Genomic DNA, 22,650 nt, shown 5'->3' on the forward strand with positions numbered 1-22,650 from the left:
CTCATAATCCAGCAACTATAAAACTCCTTGAAGAGTTTTTGAGAAGAACCAGAGCAGACTATAAAAGCCAGATCCTTAACAATCACTTTCATAAGTGTGTACCATTGAGATACTTTTCAGTTCACTGACAATGTTTATCTGATTAGCTTAATTCTTGTGCCTTTAGGGAAGCAATTGACCCAAATACACACAGGAAGAAATGGCTTCTTTTTTCTTCTGTCATGTGCTTTTTTAACATGTCCTATGTTGGGAACAAAAATCAAAATCAAGACTTATTTACCATATTTATGTTTACTGTAGATTTACTCGGTTAAACTATTTACACTCAGATGTTGTAGGGAGGCTTTAGAAACGTTTGTAACCAGTGGCCAAATGGGACAGTAATGATCTTCTGGTAGCTCTCTAAAACCAGAATCTATTAAAGAGCTTATGAAATATTTGTTACAGTTAAACCCAAAATTATTCTCATGCCTCTGGCCAATGTACATTAAAGTAAACTTTTAATTATCTGATAAAAAAAAAATAATAAATCTGTGGAGGGAGTTTAAAATTAAAGTGATGGGAAGGAATCTTTCTAATCTTGGTATTGTCCAAATGCCACTTGAAAACATGTAAAAAGCTGGCTAGCAATTATAAGGATCTGACAGATTTTTCAACAGGTTATTAATTTTTGGTATACCATCTTCTAAAATAGAATGTGAGAAAAAGAATAGATTTGAAAAAAAAATTATGTTTGGTTGTTGTTTAAAAGATGCCTGTCTCATTTATCAGAAGCAAACTTCTTGGTTGAGTGTAAATTAATTTCAATGTAAATCTGCCAAAGGTATGACTAATTTCGAGATTAAAAACAGTAATAATCCATGTTTTCAAATGTCTTGGTAATCTCAAAAGTTAGTTTACTTGAAATATTAGGACATAACATTTTTGCAAAATTTGAAACATTGAAGGTCTTAATTTAAGCTCTTTCAAACTATTTCAATATCTTCCAACTTATTAATAAATCTCATAAAAATGAAGACTAATTGCAACAGATTATGTTGCCCTTTACAGCCTTTTATCTCTTAATTTCATATTTAGAAAAAAATATTAAGCATTTCAGAAAATTTATTGGGTGACCATTGCCCAACATACCTCCACCACCGGAGCCCCTCTCTTGCCACTGTGTCAGACAACAAGATGTAGCGTTACCATAGCAACAGCATCCGGTGCTTTTTTTTCCTCCTCTTGGATACGCATTCTTGGAGCCAGCTCTGTGATTGGCTGAGCCCCCCTTCGATGTCACCGTGGAAAACGAATGACGGGAATTTTAACACATGAACGGAAGCGACACCGCGGAATCTCACTGGCTCCCGCAGCTTGGCTCCCATTCAGACCCGAGTGAGCCCTACGAGCCGCGGAGGTCGCCATTGGCCTGCTTTCTTGTCCGTCAGATCAGGGAGGGCCTCCTTTTTTTTTTTTTTTTTTTTTTTTTTTTTTTTTTTATGTATATATATTTATTTATTCCCCTGTTGCCTCGGTACGGAAGCCGAGCGGGGACCGGCTGGTTACGCAGCGGCCGCGGGTCTCCACCCGAGAGAATGGCGGCTGGAATCTGCTCCGGGTCGCGGTGAAGGGGGTGAGAGAGAGAAGCGGAGACATGCCGGAGATGGTGAAGAAAAAACAAAGAGACGCAAGTTCTGTGATTTGGTGTCGCTGCAGTTTTAGCTTCTGTTGCTTTTCCCCACAGCTTAAGAAATTGTGCCTGTAGTTTTTACCAAATCCCCCTTTTCCACTCTCAGCGTTCTCGATGGAGCAAGTTTGTTTTTTTGTGATGCACACACAGGGTATGAATCGCATGGGCACGGGCTGCTGAGGGAAGCAGATGAAAACCCCGCACAGTCCACATCATCGGGCGAAATTTTCATCCTCCTTGTACGCGTTTTTTAAGGGGTCGGTGGGGAACAGCTGCAGTCCACGGATGCCAGCGTTTGCCCTGTCTGCGATGGGGAAGAATTTCCACAATGAAACCCTCCGAGTCTTTGTGCTCTGCATTAGTTGAGCAATGACAGCGCTATTGACGAGCCCGTTCAAAATGGGACGCGGATGGTGAGCGCAGTGGAAGGGGGCAGAAACATTTTGACTTTATTTCAATGACGCGTGGAGATTGATATCCCTAACCAGCTGATTAAAAACCCACGATGCGCGAGTATAAAGTGGTGGTCCTGGGCAGCGGTGGGGTCGGGAAATCAGCCCTCACCGTGCAGTTTGTCACCGGGACGTTCATTGAGAAGTATGACCCCACCATAGAGGATTTCTACCGCAAGGAGATCGAGGTGGACTCCTCGCCCTCGGTGCTGGAGATCCTGGACACCGCCGGTACGGAGCAGTTCGCCTCCATGCGGGACCTGTACATCAAGAACGGACAGGGCTTCATACTGGTCTACAGCCTGGTCAACCAGCAGAGCTTTCAGGACATAAAGCCCATGAGGGATCAGATCATCAGAGTGAAAAGGTTGGTGCAATGTTAAAGCTACTTCCTAAACTCACTTTAGAGAGAGTTTGCCATAGCTACGTCAAAACTGCCACGGTAAGTTTTTGCTTTTTATTTTTGCCATTTAGTTGCAAATAAAGGTACGTAATCAAAAGTAAAAGCCTACCTCTCAAATTCAAGCTTCACTTGACATCATGTACGGTCATGGCTCTCAAAACAAGTGAAATATTAGTGGTGGGGACTGCCTGTAGAGGAAATCAGATCAAATATTGGTGCAATGTAAATGCAGACAAATTAGAAAAGCTTGGGAGCACCAACAGCTGTAAAGATGAGGTGTTGGTGCACATAAAAGGTTCTCAAAAAAAGGTGCTGTGGTAAAGATATTGAGAAGTCACTGAATAAACTAAAGCATACAAAGTAAGAACAAGTTTTGGTGGCTTTTGCTGCTTTTAATGTTCCTCCGAAGTTGGAAGTGCAGCTGGGAATTCCAACTCAAACACCACTGTGATCTATTAATCAATACCTATGTAATCAAAATAACTAAAGTAATCAGTTTAACCAATTTAGCTCCCTGCATTTTTCATTTTCAAACACTAGCTAAACATTTTCTAAAGGAAATTGTACAGTACAGTGTGAATAAAAGGGATTTGATATTTTTTTTAGTAGTATTATTTTGGCTGCTATCATTAAGTTTTTACAAGCAAGGCAGCCATTTTGGATTTTGATGCAAAATGGTTGCATCAAAATCCAAGTTGGTGAGAATTCTTAGATTTTATGAAACTTCAGGTCACCACTTCTTCTATTTCCTTCTTTTTGGGGGGTGTACAATTAGCATTTCTGAGTAAATATGGAATGTGCATTTAAAGAACATCCTTAGATCACTCATGCAGTGCCAAAGCATAGAACATATATTTATTTTTGCTGTTGTTCTGGTGCCACTTTACTGCTTACAGAGGCATAACACAAAACTTTTGAGAACCACTGAAATTTGTCGACTTGTACTTTTCTTATTTTTTCTCTTTGTTTGTATGGTCTAATCCAATTTCTGCTTCAGAGGTATTTATGTTTATTGTGGCAGTAAGAACAGTGCATGAATTTCTGAAAAAATTAGCAAATATTATAATACATCTACGTGTTTTGTGAATAGGTAAAGAACAGACTGGGATGGCCAGACTTAACTATCAAAGATCTTTAACACTAATTTCTGGCCAAGATCTTATACTTCTTGGTAAAATTTTATATTAGTAGTTCGATTTTTGATTTTGTAGAAAACAACTTCCAACCTTCTACATGAAACCCAAATAGTTCTTTTGGTGAGAGATCATAAGCATTTCATATGACATGACTAGCAGATGTAACCTTAGTGTAATTTTCCATGACAATTTCTAGATAAGCTCAATGGTGGAACAACTAGGGCTGAACAAATAAATGTTTCTGAATGTTCTCACAAAGTACAAGGAAATTGTCATATATAGCAAATATGTTTCTGACTCTTAGATCACACCATGGTGACCTGGCAGTCCTGCTCCTTCTTTGCTGCTTTCTTATGAAAACACCACCAGACAATGCTGACCTCACTCTCCCATGTGCTTTCCTGCGGGAATGCACATGATTGCCTTTTAGCACATGCCTTTTAGCTCTTAGCTGACAAACTAATGGTGAACTGCGCAGACTGATAATTGTTGGAACAACTTGTTGTTTTTTGCCTGCTTACATCTGAATTTCAAAATAGAATTGCTGTAGGAGTCAAAAATGTAAGGTACTGCAAAATATAAATTTTAATTGTACCGATTAAAGCCTTTTTGAATGCCAAAAACAGACATGTTATGACATTGCACCAATTCTTTTCTATAGTAAGGACTAAATGAAGAATTGTTGACCTTGTCCATTGCCATCATTCCAATCAACACCAGGAGAAATAATTAAAGAAAAACTCCCACAGCTCTGCAGTGAGAAAGTGAGTTGTAATGTGGTATGAGTTCAGACTGTATGTAATGCCATTTTATGTAACAATCACATAACTATTTAAAGTCACACAAGTTATTCATTTTATCAAATATGGCAAATGCTCAGAAAATAATTAGTAGGAATGATTAACACTTGGACCAATAAGTGTTATATTGGTCCAATATCCAGCATATGCCATGCTAGATATTCATTACCAGTAATATTCATCATAGCAGCTCAAATATTTTTGAAAGCTACCTAAAGACTTGTTAAAAGTTGCTTATTTGAGAGCATTCAACTAATGGCAGCAGATCATCTGGATTCCTGTGATTCTTCTGATCTTATCGACCCAAATGCATGCAAATCTGTATTTTGTAAAACTGCGCTATGAAAAATTCATATTTCATTGCCCAGCTGTGGCTTTATTACCTCTATACATTTGTTGGTAAAAAAAATACTCAACTGGATAGTTTCTTTAAGTATAAATATTGAAAACTAATTTTCACATCTAAAATGAGCTTGTAGGTGTAGCTCTTTAATTTGAGCTGACCAGGGTTCCTACAGTTTTACTGATGCTTTCTATGTTTTTTATTCTCACACACCGAATCTATAAGTTGGTAAATGTCCAAACAGGAAAAACATCATTGTGAAGTCATTTCTCTAAACTTTCTAAATGTTTGATTTTAGACTTGCTAGGAAAAAGACATTTGCAGAATACTATATACAATCAATTAGGTGCCAGTTTACTGCTATATCGACATATATCAAGGTTTAATCAGGGTACAAATTCAAAACTCTTCAAATTTTTCCCCATGTAACAAGATACCTATGTGTGGTCCTGGGTTGTTTTGAGATGTTTTAGGAGTGAATTTATGGATTCTAGTTCCATTTATATTCTGTGTTCCCTTTGTTTGATTAGATCAGCCTTGTTTCTGTTTTACTTTAACTCTGTCCTTCCTAAGTGATTCTAGTTTATTATGTTTAATTATGTTTGTTATGTCTAGTTAATGTTAGATTAATTTCTTAGTCCCAGTGTACTTTCCCTAGCCCCCTGTGGCATTTTGTCTTTCTCTCTCCTCACACATGCAACCGTTAGCTAATCAGCCCAGGTTCTTTGTTACAACATTCACTCTCCCAGTACTTATACACTAATTTCTCCTCTCATTCCTTCCTGGGTCCTCCTGTTAAATCCTGTTACTTTCTGCTTGCTTTTTGTTCTTCTCTGACTCCCTGTTTTCCCTGAGATTTTTGTAAGTTTTTGCTTCAAATCTATTGGCCGTCTCTGTCTTGCTGCCTTCGGGTCCTCAGTCGACATAACCAATCATGAGAACCAGAGATGATAAAGTGCAAGATAAAAATGTTAAACTCTTACAAAATGCAAACATAAATTGTTTCTTTAAATTGGATACTATATTTCTAAACAAACCTCTGTCCTTACAAGCTGTTTAAGAAAGAAATTACTTGAAGAAGATACTGTCATCATCTGGAAACTTCTCAAAATCAATATATGGGTCAAGTTCTGGTATCAAGATATACCAACATTTTTAAAAAACTGCAGTTTAAGCCAGATAAAAAAATCCATCATTGCTGTTCATACAGTTTAAAGATCTTTTATTGAGATGCCTGAGAAAATGTTGGAATGACAGAATTTTTTTTCAGCTGCATGGTGCAAAGGTTAATATGCTTAACCATCCTCCGCATGTTGCCATGCACTGCCAGTCAGCAGTCTGAAAGAATGTCCTAAGAAAATTCCCTTGTCTATAACAAAAAAGACATTTATCTGTATGGAAATATAACTAACATTATAGCTGTAAAAATCATTTTTTTAAAAGAAACTAGGATTACTTTGCTTCTCTTATTCAAATAAATTAGTTAATGTGACACAAGATTGCTTACAATTGTTACCTAAAATGATACGGTGAAACTAGGGTGTTTTTTCTCAGGGGTGTCACAGTATGAGAATCTCAGACCAGCCTATGACTAATGTCTACTGTGCTGGATACTGCTACTGATACCCAGCCGTGAATGCTGTGTAGTCAGTGTTACAGAGGCTCTGCAGAGAGATCCAAAGAAGTGCAGCTTCCACTACAGTAAGAATGAGTACAGCACTCGCTCTCATGCTAGCTTCTGCAGAGGAAAGTCCATGCACAATGTCAGTAGGAGGAGCAGATGATCCCAATATGAGGTCATCAGTGAGAACTGCTGATTTCCTCTGTAGAGATAACGGTGTGTTACTGTTGCTGTTCAGCTTTAGTCCCATTTACTATGCAGACATACTTTATGCTTACATTTCACAATGTCGCAAGGTCCCGCTTTGAACTTAAATGTGCAGATTCAAAAAAGTGGCAGCCTTGCTGTTTTTATTCGATCACTTTCAGTGTGCTGGCACCGTTGACTGATCTATAAAAGGGGCTCTTCATCAGACACTGGGGATGAGAGTCAAAGGACTCGGTATTAAACTCAGCTTAAAGCTAAATTACACCGTTATCCTATAGACACAAGCCGGCATTAAATCATCAAGGTGGTATTGAGATTTTCAGTGGGGTTCAGTGCAGTGGTCTCTTAATTCTTCCATTCTTTGTATGAGGGACCCCTGCTAAGTCCAAAACTCTTTGCAGTCAGTTGGGCTTTCTTACATTTACAACATTTTACCATCTGTATAAATAAATTAACTGAGAGAGAGGAACTATTTAAAAACAACCTAATTTCTCTTTTTTTATATAAGCAATAAAGAAATTTAGGAGATTTGTTTCACCTTGCTGGGTGGCAGTTTACAGCAAACAGGTCTGGTGGCATCTTTAATTTTCATTGCAATCACATTAGAATGTCTTCAAGCATACTTTGCTATTTCTCTATACTAGAAAATGTCCCATGCCAAAATGGAGCGAATTACTTTGTTCGAGCCTCATCATGTGGAGTTTGCAGAAGAGTCTGACTTGAGGGTTGTAGTTTGCTGTCTCCAATGACAATCATGTCGATATCTGATCCATGATGCTTTATAAAATGCAACAACCAACATAAATTTGCTTGTTACTGTCACTCGGCTGGGTGTAGATTATGTGTGGTATACTCCCTGAACAACCCTGTTGCTTGAAAGAATGAGGTCAACATGGTTCCCCCATATGATTTGAAAATGGAAAAAGTATGTTCATCATGGCAGTGTGTTTATATGTAAATACGTGCACTTGCATGTTCACACTTCACATGCAGTCGGGTTCTTAGTGTGATTTAACACCCATCACTGAGTCTTGTGCTGTTTTCTGATATCACAGAAGAATCTATTTTTCGGAGCAAAAACATCACACCTCACACACTCCTCCTACACATCAGTTCATTTAACACTCCTCTGCTTCCAAACAGTTCAAATATGACCCCGGTAAATCAGTGCATTCCCTTGACTTCATTAAAAATATTTAACCCAAATTCTACATCGAATTTGTTTTGAATAGAGATCGATCTCAGGAGCAGTATGAAAATTCTATGTTAAATTGTGCAGAAGGAATTTTAGGATTTATGTTTACAGACCTCAGCGTCCATCATAGATAGACAGACAGACAGATATTTGTGGTTACATGTTTATTGCATAACTAGGATCTAAAAGGGTGTCAATCACAAGGTTTCAAATGTATTAAAATATTCAACTTCAAGTAAGTTACATTCTATCATTGCCTTTCTATGCATCAGATTCCAGCCAAGCCAAGCTGCCAGTGATTTTTGGGTCAAGTCTTAACTCCATTCTGCATGTTTCAATTTCAAGATGTCATTTATGCTGCGCAGAGATGCTGCTGCTAAAGAAGGCGCTGTGTACAGTTACATTTATGTATGTTGCAGAAATGATCTGATAATCATTTGGTCCAGTCCTGTGCTACACTAAACAGAGACTCTGTCTACACCACTCACTTCAAAATGCCAAATGCTCAGAGTAGCTGACATCACAGCCCTGTCTTTAATTTCTGATTAATTCAGTTAGTAATTATTGGACCATTTGGAGGAACTCAAACTGTGTATAAAGCATTGACATTTGGGATGATACTTAAGTTTGTAGAAAAACAAATCATGGCACACAGTACTCACTCAGTCTTTATGCCACAGCAACATTATAAGCACAATGCAAATGAAACATGTAACTATCTAAATACTTCATGCATGCAAGAGAATTTAAATGTTTTCTAAAATGTTTATATGTCAGGTTTTTGTTTTTTACCTCATGCTTGCACCCATGTAGAAACTTTTCAGAGACGGCAACATAATTGCAAGACTAGAAACAGCATAACAGCAACTCAACCTTCCAGTCAATGCTTGGTCAGATATTGTTTCAGTCCGAAGTTTAGCACAATCCTGTTTCGATTGGTATCGTTTAAGAGCAAACCAATCCTCTTCAAAAAGTTACACTCTTCTCTAAGGTTTCCTGTGCTCTAAAACAGCAAACAAGTCATTTAGGTGGGATGACTTGATGCTTCAGTGAAAATGTTGAGTTACAGGGGGCGAACAGTGGAGCAGACCATCACATTGATCTGGAAGCTCCCCAGCCGCATAGACTGAAGCCTTTCTGACAGACAGGCAGCAACCCAAGAGACAGGAGATGCACTGACCTATTCTGAGCAGCTTATCGCTCAAGAGAGGAGGCTGAATGGTGTTGAAGCTGCTGGAAAAATCAAGAAGTGTAATCCTCACAATGCCATCACCCCTATCCAGGTCAAAGTGAGAACCCAGCAGCGGACAGGTCTACCCCTATATATGAGAGTGAGAGGAATGTAGTTAGGCTAGGGGAGAATTTCAATCAGATTTCTCTTGCAAGAAAGGAAATGCTCCAGATTTATCTCACTTTCAAGAGAAAAATATGTTTCAATGATCTGCTAATATTGTAAAGATTATTTTTATATTTGGATTTTTAAAATTCTTGTTGAGCACTATTAGAGAAGTGATTGTTGGAAAGTTAGCATGAAATGCTCTTTATTGTTTTAGTTTGTTTGCTGTCGACAAATTTGACAAGTTTGACTTACAGGTTATTGTAGCAAGAGGAGACTACAGTACAGTTTGATTAATTCAAGTCACTACTACACACTGACTAGTCATTGGAACAAAATTCAGGAAACGTAGATATCAAATTTTAGTAAGTCACATAACTAAGCAGGAAGTTTGAAAAAATATCACACAGATTACAGATTAGTAGTTAATAAAGATGCAACAATAAAAATTTTTTGCTGAGTTCTGATATTCGATTTTCCAGTTTTTGTAATAATTTGACCTGTCAACATCAATTTTAGTTGACTCCAGTTTCCATTAATCATTTATAATAGGATCAGAGGGGATGTCACACTGTGTGAGAGAGAGAAAACCCGCTGTAATCATAAGGGTTTTACTATTTTAGAACGAGCCGTCAATTTTGAGAATTGACATTTTAAAAGGGTGTCTACTGATTAATGAATTAAAAGGGTTAACATAACTTGCATTGCTCTTTCACTGTTTTCTATAGCAAGAGAGATACCCCTCTCACTATAGAAGAGAACTGTTCCAAGCACATAGCTCTTAAGTAGAACCTGTGACAAGAGAAAGAGGGCTAAAATATTTAAGGAAGTTCAAAAACAGATAAGTCAGAAAACAGTCATTGACATCTATCAGCCTGGTAGGGGTTGTAAGCCATTTCTTAGGCTGTGGGCCTGTGGTCAAGTGAGAACCACAACCCAAACATGGAGAAAATAAGGAACAGTGATGGACCTTCCCAGGAGTATCCAGCTCAAACAAAGTTATTTCAAAGGTGAGCTGATGACAGATAATACGCTTCACTCTGTTCAGCCTTCCTGTTGTCTGCCTTTTGCTCTCTGCGCCTCTTTCTCAACCTGAAAGAATGACAGACATTTCTGGACATGTGGGCAATACTGTCCCCTCTTAAGCAGTTCCTTGTTCTTTGACTTCATGTTGAGATCTTAATGATTTGAATGTAGTTAATTTTGTTTCATCTGATTCTGATCACCAGCTGGCTGTCTCAGGTTTTTAAGCAAAGACAAATATGTTGATATCTCCACCAAACACCCTGTAGTGAAACTTCTCATTAAAGTTTCCTCCAAACGCCCAACTATCATTATGTCTACTTACATCAGCTGCCAGTGTTTCCCCCCAAAATCCATCCTGAATTTGAAAAGTAGATTAACTCAGAAAAGCCAAAACACTACAGTATTGCAACATTACACACTTGGAGTGGGTCGTAAGATGTACCTGGAATTAATTCCATTTGTTAAAATCTCAATATTTCATTCCTCTTTTCAAAGAAGTGTTTCTAAAAATATTCTTGTCTGTTTGAGTTCTCAGACAGGAATGTGACTGTGACCAAACTTTCTTCGTCTTTGGCAATTTTGTGGCTTTACTCTATATCTGTCTCTCCGATGTTTATGCTATCCATCTCTGAAGTCCATTTGCAGTCCGTCAACACAGAGTGGAGACAGCCATGACACCCAGCTTGCATCAGTTTGAACAACAAAAAGACACAGGGCATTGAATCACAGACTGAAAGAAATTAAACATGGTCATTTGAAATCAGGAGATATTTACCTTCTGAGCCACATATTTCTGCAGCTTTTGCCCCTATTTGTTTCAGATTTAAGTTCACGTCTCTATAAGAAGTGTTTTTGAGCAAACCTTGCTTGTTCGATTAGTCTTGTGTTTTGTCTGCTGCTGCCAAAACACTGATGACCTATCACAACCGTATTGGCATTCGCTCAGGTCAGAGGCGCTGTAGTGTGTCGCTCTCATTCTGAACTCTGTCGGCATCTATCAGCGTGTGTCCACAGCAGCACAGGCAGGGCTTCTTGAACTGAGGCCACGAGAGCTTGTGATTACTCCCGGGATTGCTTGTTTGCCGGGGACATCATCACTCCTCTCTTCAGCCACGGTTAAGGTTACACAAGGGATAAATTGTGATTGTCAACTTAACACACTATGGTCGGAGGACTGTGTGGAAGACAGAGGTGAAACATGGTGCTATCATTTACCATGTTGTCCTGCAGCTATGATGCTTGTTCACCTGCAAAACATCTTTCATGTGCAGCTTACAGGCTTTTATTTTACTCTGTTTTTTGCTCTTTCCGATTTCTGAAGTGGGTTTTGAAGCACTTTTTTATTTTTATTTTTTACAGATTTCTTGGTACCACACTTGCTGACATTTGTAACAGTATCTATTCATACTATATTATAGAATGCCATATATTTTAGTGTTTTAAGTGTCTACACTGAACATTTATTGGTTGCCTTGGTCAAAATGTTGCGTTGTAATGGAAAAGCTCTGATTTTGTGCTTAAATCAATAGTCTGTGGTTGCTAAGTGTGACATATGCACCCCTAATTTAGAGATAGCAAAAACAAACACAACCCATGTCAAATATAAAGCACTGTCTGATATTTTCTAGTGAAATTGTGCAGTGTGAATATTGTTGCAACCGATGTATTTTGCCCAGCAGTGAGCGCTTCTTCTGCCATCCCTCACATCCCCTTTTCATCGTTTGAGCATATGACTATAGTGATATCTGGATTAACACCTGTAACTTGCTGTCCTGTCTGATGTGATTGTGTTACATGGACAAGTTATGTATGATTGTTTTTTTAAATGTACAGCAAAAAATAATATGGCCGCTGATAAGCATGGTGTAGAACCTGTGATGCTGTGGGCTATTTCCTCTTTCAAACAGCCTGGGACTCTTGCTAGAAATTATATCACAAACCCTCCAAATTACAGTGAAATAAAAATGATGATCTTTGACATAAGGCTAATTGTACATGATTGAGTCCAAAATATTTAGCTAAGTCAACAAAAGAAAGATTCCCAAGATCAACTTTTCTCCATGGCCATCAGAGTTGCTACACCTGAATTGTAGGACTTACCTGAAGAGATGAGATCATAAGAGAAGACTCTTGATAATTTACAGATATTGTGCAAAGAGAAATGCTGAATGATCCATCTTATCCTCCACAGGCAGTGGAGCGTTGTTTGAAAACCCTTTTCTGAGGGAGTTTTGTGGAGAATGGCTTCAGGAAATACCAGAAACTGGAGTGTAAACACATGCTAACCCACTCTGAGAGCAAGAAACACTTTAGCCAAGCTGGTTACATCTACTAGATGGATTCTGCGTCGAATCAGAAGAGATTTTTGGAGAATAAGCGCTACTCGTCAGACATTCATACTCCAGTGAATGAGAGTTTCAATGTCTTGGCAATACAAAGACTTTTTATCCAGCCCCAGTCATAGATTTGAGTGATAACATGCATTTGTGATATTTCAGTCAGACTCAGTGTGATATGGAGCTAATTTGGAGTACAAAAGCTTTCTTGCTAAATTCAAATGGGGGGACATGTTAGAATGATGCCTTCTAAACTTTTTTTATGCTCCCTCTGACAACTGACATTGTAAATGGCTTTTGGGGCAATATGACTCATTACATCAGCATTTTGTGGCTCTGGGCTTGTTGAGCAGTAGCTGAAAAAAAGAACCGTTTCCAAGCACATGTTAGCAGGAAGACATTAAAATATTACTCATCCAAAACTGGGATCTCTCTTTTATAAATTTCTGTCTTAGAGCAGCAGGGATAAAGTCATACCAAGTCCAGCAAATTGAGCAGCACAAATAGAAGTGGAGCTGGAAAGTTGGTTTGTCACCCAGTTGCACACAACTGAACCGTTCTCTGTAAACATAAAAGACCTTTTTGATATGGAATGTAAACATTTCCCTCGCTCTCAGCTGCCTGAGGCCCCAACTCAGCAGGAGATGAAAAGCTAGGCCAGCAGCAGGCTCAAGATGCTTTATCTCACTGCCTCTATGTGCTGCATTATTCGATGAGCTACATTACAGCTCAAGTCCTTTCCTCCATCACGGATGTATGGTTCCACCATCTTCAAAGGGGAACGCAAACCTCCAGAGAGATATGATGCTTCTCTACACAGAAAGCCTGATTCTTTCTGTGTAAAACCACAGATACTAAACTCTCCAGTATAGAAAGTGGAAACGAACTGGTGGGTTTGCTGCATAGGCCTGTACGATATTAGGGAAAACACACAATTTCATCAGTGTCATTAATATTGTGGTGATGATTTCAGTTGTGAATGAACTGCTTCCTTTGCTCTTTAGATTTGTTCCCACCATTACAATTTCCCCACCTCTTTCTGTTAACTTTAGTTTCATAGTCATCTCAGGTTTTTACATAAACAGTAGTTAAAGTTCATACAACTAGACAAATGTGTTATTTTCATGCAGTTGTAAATGCAAGTCATTTTAAAAACTATAGCCGATATTATATCCATGCCCTCTTTTGTTATTGAGATATTGCAGACATTGAAATCAGGATGAGAATTACAATTCGGTGGGGGCTGAGAGTCAGATGCAGTGGTTTATTTAAGACAAAGAAGTAGTAAATTTAACCAGTCATTGAGCTTTTTTCCTCTATTTTGGTCTCTGATGATACTTCACACCCACATCCATATGAGTCGCATGCATTTGAAAGATTATGCAAATTAGGTGAGGTTGTTGTTCTCCAGAACTTTGTTGACTTTTAGTGCAGCCAATAGCTGTTTCCCTTTGGAGTTGGCAGTAGTGGCATTCAAAGATTAGTTGCTCTATTTTATCTTTTCGAGTTTTTCAACTGTCATGAAACCTGCTGGATTTAGAAATGTTGTCCATCTTTTGGAAATTGCAGTGTAACAGTGAGCAGGATTTGTTGTTAAAGCTTCAACAGAGCCACTTAAATAAAATTGCTTTCCCATTTGTGGACCGTTGCTGTAGGAAACAGACATAGAGACTTCTGTTTTAGTCATGTTAGCCACGATATTGATACTAATCTGCTATATATACGATTCTAAAGACAGTTTTATTTTGTCAGTGTTTTTCTGTTGTAAGATCCTATTTAACGATGACTGTTTTATCTCCCAGATGCAACGTGATGTCTCTTCCCCTCCTACTATAAATTCTTAATGAATTGTCGTATCAAGGAGATTAGAAAATAAAAATGTATTTCTGACAACTTACTGCCTCTCTAGTTCAAGAAGATTGAAACACTTAGAGTTTCTGAAGCATTAAAAAGAATGGATGGACATCGGCAGTGGGACTTGAGGTCCATCCTGTGGTGAAAATGTGAAAAAGAAGAACCAAGCTAGAGACCATTTAAAATAGGGATAGTGTCTAAACTTTATCCCAAGTTAGTTTCTGAGTTGGTAGAGACCTCACAATCCCAAATGTACATTTGATCTAAAATCATTTTTTTCGGCAGTACGTGCCCTGCAGGGCTTGACAAAATCAAAGGCTCACAATGTGACTTTAACTTTAACACTTGTAACTTTAAACCCCTTTGAACTTTACTCAGATATCCCAGATGATAGCCTAATAGATTAAAAAGCACTTACCGGTATTTAAAAGGTCAGATGTGACTTTAGATTTTTGATCAAATTTTCTTAGTGTCATTTTAACAGTTAATTGTTTACACCAGGCCAAGCTGAAGGAAATGAACACTGAATTTAATCAAAGAGCAAATAGTGATTTGTATTGAAGCTAAATCTGAAAGTTAAAGTCAGGTTATTGAATGAAAGCTGACAGAAACTAAGCACTGTCTGTGTTAGTGACTATAACGGAAAGATTCACAATATTAATATTGCTGGATATAAACTTGTAAATACTTTTTGTTATTTTATTAAACCGTTAAAATCACCATGCGATATTCATGGAGATGTGCTCCCCTCTATGTGGGCGGGTGTGTGTATGTGTGTGTGAGTTCTCTCCAGACACTCCGGCTTCTTCCCACCGTCTGAAAACACGAGTGTTTGGTTAATTGGTCTCTCTAAATTGCTCGTAGGTGTGAGTTGTTCTTTGTGTTGCCCTGGCGATCTTCACAGGATGTAACCCAATCACTGCTTGAAGTATGCACCAGCTGCCAATCTCCTCTGACACAACTAAAACATTTTGAGCTGCCATTTAGCAGATGGTTTATCTTTTTGAATATAAAAGCATGTGGTGATTTGCTGTTTAAAACAATTGGACAGGTGTACCTAATAAAGTGGCTAGTGAGTGCATGAGTTTGAATATCTTTTTCAGACATCTGAGGACATAAAGTTTGAGGCTCTAATGTGTGACGATAACACTCATGAATGAGGGTCTGAATTATGCAGAACCTCTTTTCCGTTACCACCCGCTCTGTGGGAACAAATTTCCAGTAAAATTCTACTTTGCATTTCAGATTTTCTTTAGTGATGTACTTTGTAAGAGCACGAGCCCGAGGCAGACAGCGTGATTACCCCCAAGGAGCTGAGAGCGTGCCAGTGCTTTTACTGTTCTCCATCACATTCAAAGATATACTGTACATGCAGTTTTTCACGATCCGCATCCATTTATCCTGTCCGGTTTGGCATTTCTTGGCCTGTGTTTGTTATCAGAGTTTAAAGTGATTAAGGGAGATGCAGGGAATTTGTTTTAATAAGCTTTAGGAAATCCCTCAGAGGCTCTCAGCAGCTTCTAATCAATGCCTGTTTGATAAAAGCAGAAACCTTTTTTTATCCTTGTCAGTAAGTGTTTCCAGTAAAACCTTATTAGTCCAGATAAGGAATATTTATTTTCTTCATTCATCCCGATGAGCTCCACTGCTCATCATCAGGGTTGTGTGAGATGGCCTGGATCATGCATTATAGATAAGATGTGTCTGGGTGTTTGCAGGCTAAGTGTTTCTCTGCCTTTTGGTATCAGGCTCACAAGCTGGAGGCTAAAGTGCGACACATGTTGTTATTGTTTCAGACAAATACAACCAGCCTCAGTTACTCATCTGTTCTCTACTCTTTGTGTGCGTTGTATGGAGGAGTGCGTTCGCTGTGACACATCAAACGCCGCTGAGTCCAGGGAAAGAGTGTTTGACACCCTTTGTGTTCACGCCTTCGGGGAGCCTCAGTATCCGTGGCAGCCACCATGTCAGACCCCTGAGACTGCTGGTTTTCTCCTCTATTATTATGGCTATATATACACACACTCTTTATATAACACATGTATTTATAATGTTTTCCCATCTTGGTGCAGCCCAAATGAGTTGCACATTATGACAAAAAGACTGTACAGCCTTTAAACGTAAAGCACTTTGAATCGACTTGTTGCTGAAAATGTTCCTTACGAATAAAACTGCTTTGTCTAAAATCAGAGGCTACAAATCACCATGGAGTGATCAGAAGCAAACCTTACTGTTGAGCTTTAAATAGTTATCTTTATTTAGATTTGTTTTCAGCAGCTTGATTGACTAATTATCATCTGGGATCTATGGGTGCTGTAAATGCAAAGCAGAAAGACTTTATTTGTTTACTGATTAGAAGTCATAATCCCTTTGGGATCATGTAGTTGTTCTTTCCTTTATTTGTTTCCTGCTTGTGTCTTTCCAGCTTCCTTTCTCATTGCATTTCTTCTTCAGGACTTGCCTTCCTTTCCTTCTTCCTCGGGCCCTTCCTTCTTTCATACCACCCTCTTACCCTTTCTTTCATCCTTGGGTTGTTCTGACATTTTCTTTCCTTTCTTCCTTCTGTACTTTCATTTTCCCATGCTGCCTGTATTCTTTTTCTTATTACTTCCTGGTGCCCTTCCTTCTTTTCTTTTTGTGTTTCTCTTCATGTGTAATTTCTTCTTTGTGACTTTACCACGTTGCTTCTTTGCCTCATGTTTTTCTTCAGTTCTTGACTCTATCGTTCATTTTTTCCCATCCTATTTTTCTTTTCTTTCTTTCTTTTCTTCTGTACCCTGTCATTCCTTCTTCCCTTTGCTTCAATCTTCCTTTCTTGTGTCATTTCTTCTTTCCTCCATTTTGTCTTTGCTTCATTTCTTTTCCTCTTATTGATGCAGAGATCTGGGTCTTTCCTTTTTCAAAATGTGTTTTTTTTTTCAATTTGTCTATCTTGTGTCCTTCCTTTGTTCCCTTCTTTTGTTCTTCTGTTTTAATCTTTCTTTCTTCAGATTCCCGTTTTGTTCCTTCTGCCCTTCCTTCCTTTCCTCCCTTGTGTCATTCCTCCTTTTCTTTCTTTCCTTCCAGATGTTCTTCAGTTCCTTTCTTTTTCAGTGTCTGGGTTTTGCAGGTTCTACGTGAAGTCTCTCTACTGAAGAATTTTCTATGAATTCTTTTGGCATTTTAAAATGAGCATTAAGGACTGAATTTGGAAAATTTGGGTTTGGGAAAGTATGCAACGTTTCTATGAAAAGTCTGTGGAAATAATTTGACACAAAGAAAATTGTGCTGTCTTAGACTTTAAAAAAAAAAAAACATGTTGCACTTTATTTTTTTACTCTTTTTTTGCAGAAACTAGATTGATCTTTCTAGATGAGGTGAGCTAAAACTGTAATGATACACTGAAAAATAGTTCAGATTTGTTTCCGATTTTAATCCTGCTGCCAACCACATCTCCTTGTTTTCTGAAGAAATTTGTTGTTTTCATTCCTTTAATAAACTGAGTGTTTGGATTTATGCAGTGGTTTTTAGCAAATCACGAGAGATGTTTACAACAGAAACATGTTCACATGTTTTCAGGAGAGACGAAATAGCCAATAGCTCCTTAATTAGAGTCAGTTGTAGGACCCCAGTGTGTGACAAGTTAACACGAATACTGATTTTTCTCAAAGCTTCTTCACACTGTGAGATAAACATATTTTTATTGAAGGGAAACTATCTACTTAAAAACCTAATTTACAAGCAAAGTAATGCTAATTCAGGTGAAACTGAGCAAAATCTCTGTGAAAATTAGACATTTGACATGCAGGCAGTTCTGACAGGTGCAGCAGAGAGATTTCCATGGAGATGACATGCTGTCTGGAAATGCTGCCTTTTCTTTCCTTTTTTCCTCCTGTTTTTGTTGTTTCGCATGTATGCTGGCACAACAATTTGAAATTCGCCACTGAAAGACGAGGGACAACTTTATTATGTGGTTTTGTTCTAGTTTTATGACTTAAAGTAATCTTTCAATACATAAATTCCTTTTTAAATATAGTAATTAATTCCAGATCCTAACAGTTGTGTTAAATTTATTATACTGATATTGATATATTTAAGTACGTGTCTTTGGATTTGGTTTTTGCTTTGACTTCGACAATTGAAAGCATCCGGCTAATTCCCATTTAAGTTCTTTTAAATGTTTCTTCAAGAAACATTTTAGAACTATGCAGTAATTTTATGTGGCTCACAATATATCAGCCAATCAGCTTTGTTATGAGAATAACATCAGGAGTGACACACTTCAGCTTTTTTCCTCCTAAATATTTTAACCAATTATTGTTTTTCTACCAGGTTTTTCTGTTTTTCTACCTAAATAGATGTTATGTGAATTTTATATGATAGACAAAGAAGTAGTTCATAATTGTAAAGTGGAAAATCAGCATCATTCGTGTGTAGTACATCGTTTGTTCATCATTTGTACTTTTCCTCTGTTAGTGTAGATTTTCTAGAACTGTCTCTCACTACAAATTCAATTCCATTTTTTAGCTGTGTTTCTAAAAATCTCTGCAGATCTAGAAACTAAAACTTGTGAAAAATTAGCAAAAAAGCCCAAGATAAATCAGATTGGATGTAAAATTACAGTCTTCTAGTCTTGCCACAGTCTTGATGTATTACTTTGCTTTTTTTTTTTTTAGGATTTTGTTATACAAGTTTTTGTTTACTTTTCCTTCTACTTCACAATTATGTGCTGTTTTGTGTTGTGCTGTCACATAAAATCCCATAAATGTTTGTAGTTATAACTGTGAAATATTAAGGGAATGAAATACATTTGCTAGATACTTTTATTAACTAATTGGAAAGCGCTTTAAGAGTAAACATTTTGCTGATGCCTTCCACCAATGAAAGAGCTCTGAAGTAATTATAAGACTCAGGTTCTGCACACTGAGTCGTTTCTCATTCAAACAGCTTCTAAGATGAAATTGGATCTCTGTCATGTATTTGGTCAAGCCCCTAATTCCTGGTGGTTGGTCTCCAGCTGCTGAGCTGATCCAGGGAACAGAGATGGCTAGTTGAGAATAAAGTTCACAGGATAATGTATTCATGAGGAGATCAAAGTCTGGAACTTCAAGCTCGTTTAACGCTGAAACTTGCGGCTCTGGCCTCTTAAAGATGCTCAGGGACCTGGAGTAGCATAAAAGCTGGGATGTTCTCCTACTCTTCGTTCAGAATTAGACATTTTCTTTCTCATTCCTGCAAATGAGTATGACAGTTGTTTTTTTAAGTCAACAGTATGTATCCTTCATAGTGTGGTAGCAGAGTGTGCAAAATGTTGAGACATTAATGGTGCTTGGGGTAGATTGAGCATATTTATCTAAAACGGCAGGTCCAGCAGCTGCTTTGTTCACAGAGATGGATGAAAGGAGAAACGTGTTGTGTAAAGGTTGTGAATACTCTTGATCTGTGTTCTCTCTGATCATTTCTGCTTTGTTATTCTCTCTGATGTGTACAAAGTGTCTTGCAGAGCTGCCATGTTCCCCATTTTTCAAACCTGATGCAGGGAAGACATTATTAAAGTATTTTAAACCGCGTCTTGGTTCCCTGTTTTGTCATTACCAAGCAGCAGCCCATTTATTTAAACGTCTCGTCTGGCTGTCCATAAAGTAGCACAACTCCACAGTGACGGGCAAAGGGTCGTGGACGCTTCCTGTCCTCAGAGGTCATAGCTGCCCACTTCCCGCATTCTTCTTCACTTCGGAGCCAGAACAGACATGAGGCTTAGCGGGTGGAGTGTCTTTTTAACTCAATTTTTTAAGTAAATCATTATCTTTTTTGTTTTTTATTAGTTGAACAGAGTGTCAAGGAATATTTGATTACTTATCCTTGACTTCTTGTTTTCCTGAAGAGTAAAGACAGTGTGAGACAGACGCCTATTTCCTTTTGCCATACTTAAAATGGGAAAGACAGGAAAACATTCAAAAGAGGCAGATGTGTGCTAAATTTATAATCAAAGAAATTGCTACAATAAAATGCTGTCCATAATGAGCTTGCCTATATCTAGAGTTAGAGCAGTGTTAGAGTTAAGAGCATAAAATCCTAATATTTCAGGAATAAGGTAGAAATATTTTGAGAATAAAGTCAAAATATCTCAAGAATAAAGTCATAATATTAACAGAATAAAGTCAGAATATTACGAGAATATAGCTGTATGACGCAAAATTCAAAAGTATACAGGAATAAGGTCGTAATAATTTGCGAATACATTAATAATATTATGGCTTTATTCTCCTACGAATTTATTCCCATAACATTCTTGAAATGTTATTATTTTTATTTTCTTAGCTTGACCCTAGTACTCCATTTGGCAAACAAGGCTGGACAAACAATAATGTTGATCTTGTACACATTGAGGAAGCCATTATGAAAAGTAAACAAACGCTCCAAAGCCTTTTGCTTGGGGACTGCAACATTTTTAAAAATTATTTTTCTCTGTAGGTTTATACTGCTGCAGTTAAATAATAATTTATTCTGGATCTGTGTACACATCTGCTCCATCTCAATAAATGTGAAAACAAACTGATTGCCCTTGAACACCTCATGAGCTGTAGTTCATTCGGTGTGTCTGCGTCCTCAGGTACGAGAAGGTCCCCGTGATTCTGGTGGGAAACAAGGTGGACCTGGAAAGCGAGAGGGAGGTGTCGTCCGGCGAAGGCCAAGCCCTGGCAGAGGAGTGGGGCTGCCCCTTCATGGAGACCTCGGCCAAAAGCAAAACCATGGTAGACGAACTGTTTGCAGAAATCGTTCGGCAGATGGACTACGCCGCCCAGCCAGACAAGGATGACCCCTGCTGTTCCTCGTGCAATATACAATAACCCCCCTGAGGGGTCTTTTGACTTACAGGAGGCAGACTCGTTCTTAGACACACACACATGCACACGTCAGCTACATTTAGGACAAATTCATGTTTGAATGCAATTGATATCAGCTCAGCGGAGCATAGAAACTCTCTGACACTATTATTAATAAAGTATTAATAAAGACAAGTGAGTAACGCATACATCTTGGAGGAGAAAAACAAAGGATATGCCACAAGAGAATTTGAAAAACGATAAAGTGGAACATGCCCTCGCCTTATGTTAGTTTCTTTGTTGTTTGTTTTGATCTTTTCAGGTATAGAGGAGATAGATCCTCGGCAAACAATCACAGACTGCAGACTTTCCCCACAGATCCATTTCTCTTTTTCCATGACTTGACTCCACATCAATCCAATAAAGCTTTCCTGAAAACCAGCCGTTTCAGATATTTCAGAGTACTAGAGATGCTATATGTTAATTCTTTTCCTCCAGTTTAGTTTGTGCGGTGGCTGTCGGGAGGTTTTTCTACTCATCACAGGGCTGAAATACAAGGGTGACCAGAAGGCGCCTCCATTTTCTAATACTTTTTTTCAGTTGATCAAAACAGCATTGGAAAGAAAAATGGGTAAGTCTGTTTTTCCCTTTTAAGAACACATGCAGCCATCTCTTACATTTTCTCACATAGCGGTCTTTCACATATTGTGTGATGTTTTCTTTTCTCCTCTCTGGGAGACTCTGACAGCAGATTGCTGTGCAGTAGTGTAACTAAATGCTTCATTCTGATGGGACAAAGAGTATTTTCATTCTTTGAATTTCCACCAAAGACTATCACCACGCACTTGATTCAAGAATGATTGGCGCTCAAGGTGAAGATGCCAACTTTTCCTTCCCCCCTCGGCAATCAGTATGAAAAAGAAGCTCTTGAGAGTTGCAGCATTGTTTCTGTGCTGAGAGGATTCAGACTCATGTTGATGAGTAGTAAAATGAGGAGCTTGACAACAATAACGGTAGTGTAAATATTTTGTATTGGCAGTGCCAGCTCAAACAAAGACTCTGACTCAACACAAGGATCGTATGCATGGCTAGAAACCAACGACAAAAAATGAAAGGACTCTTATTGTTTGAGGTGGATCTAGGTTGTGGAAATGTGCAAATCCAACATGTCTGGATCTGGACACTGTTCAAGCTGTACATTTGTGTTGGGCACGGGGAGCAAACATTTCCCCCGTGTGGCCATTTTCATTGTTGATTTTCTATTTTTTTATGTAACCATCTAATATCTATCCCTCTACAAATTGTGACACTGTTACATTTGACAAATGAACAATAAAAATGCTTTCAGCACTCGAGTTGAGCTCTGACAGTCTTTATGTAAAGTAAAATGAAGCGAATGACTGGACACCTTCACTTCGAAGAATGCTAATTATATGCTGTATAGTGTATCATGCATTCATAAT

The 22,650-nt window shown here is 38.2% G+C and overlaps 1 protein-coding gene across 1 annotated transcript; it reads left to right on the forward strand.

Moving 5' to 3' along the window:
• Positions 1-1,450: 1,450 nt before the first annotated feature.
• LOC122839649 (ras-related protein Rap-2a) lies at positions 1,451-22,542 on the forward strand. The gene is made up of 2 exons (XM_044131441.1): positions 1,451-2,491; positions 20,974-22,542. The coding sequence occupies exons 1-2, from the start codon at positions 2,178-2,180 to the stop codon at positions 21,209-21,211; spliced, it is 552 nt and encodes a 183-aa protein (XP_043987376.1). The 5' UTR covers positions 1,451-2,177; the 3' UTR covers positions 21,212-22,542.
• The last annotated feature ends 108 nt before the right edge of the window (positions 22,543-22,650 follow it).

Source organism: Gambusia affinis, linkage group LG11 (genome assembly GCF_019740435.1).
Source record: "Gambusia affinis linkage group LG11, SWU_Gaff_1.0, whole genome shotgun sequence".
NCBI classification, from domain to species: domain Eukaryota; kingdom Metazoa; phylum Chordata; class Actinopteri; order Cyprinodontiformes; family Poeciliidae; genus Gambusia; species Gambusia affinis.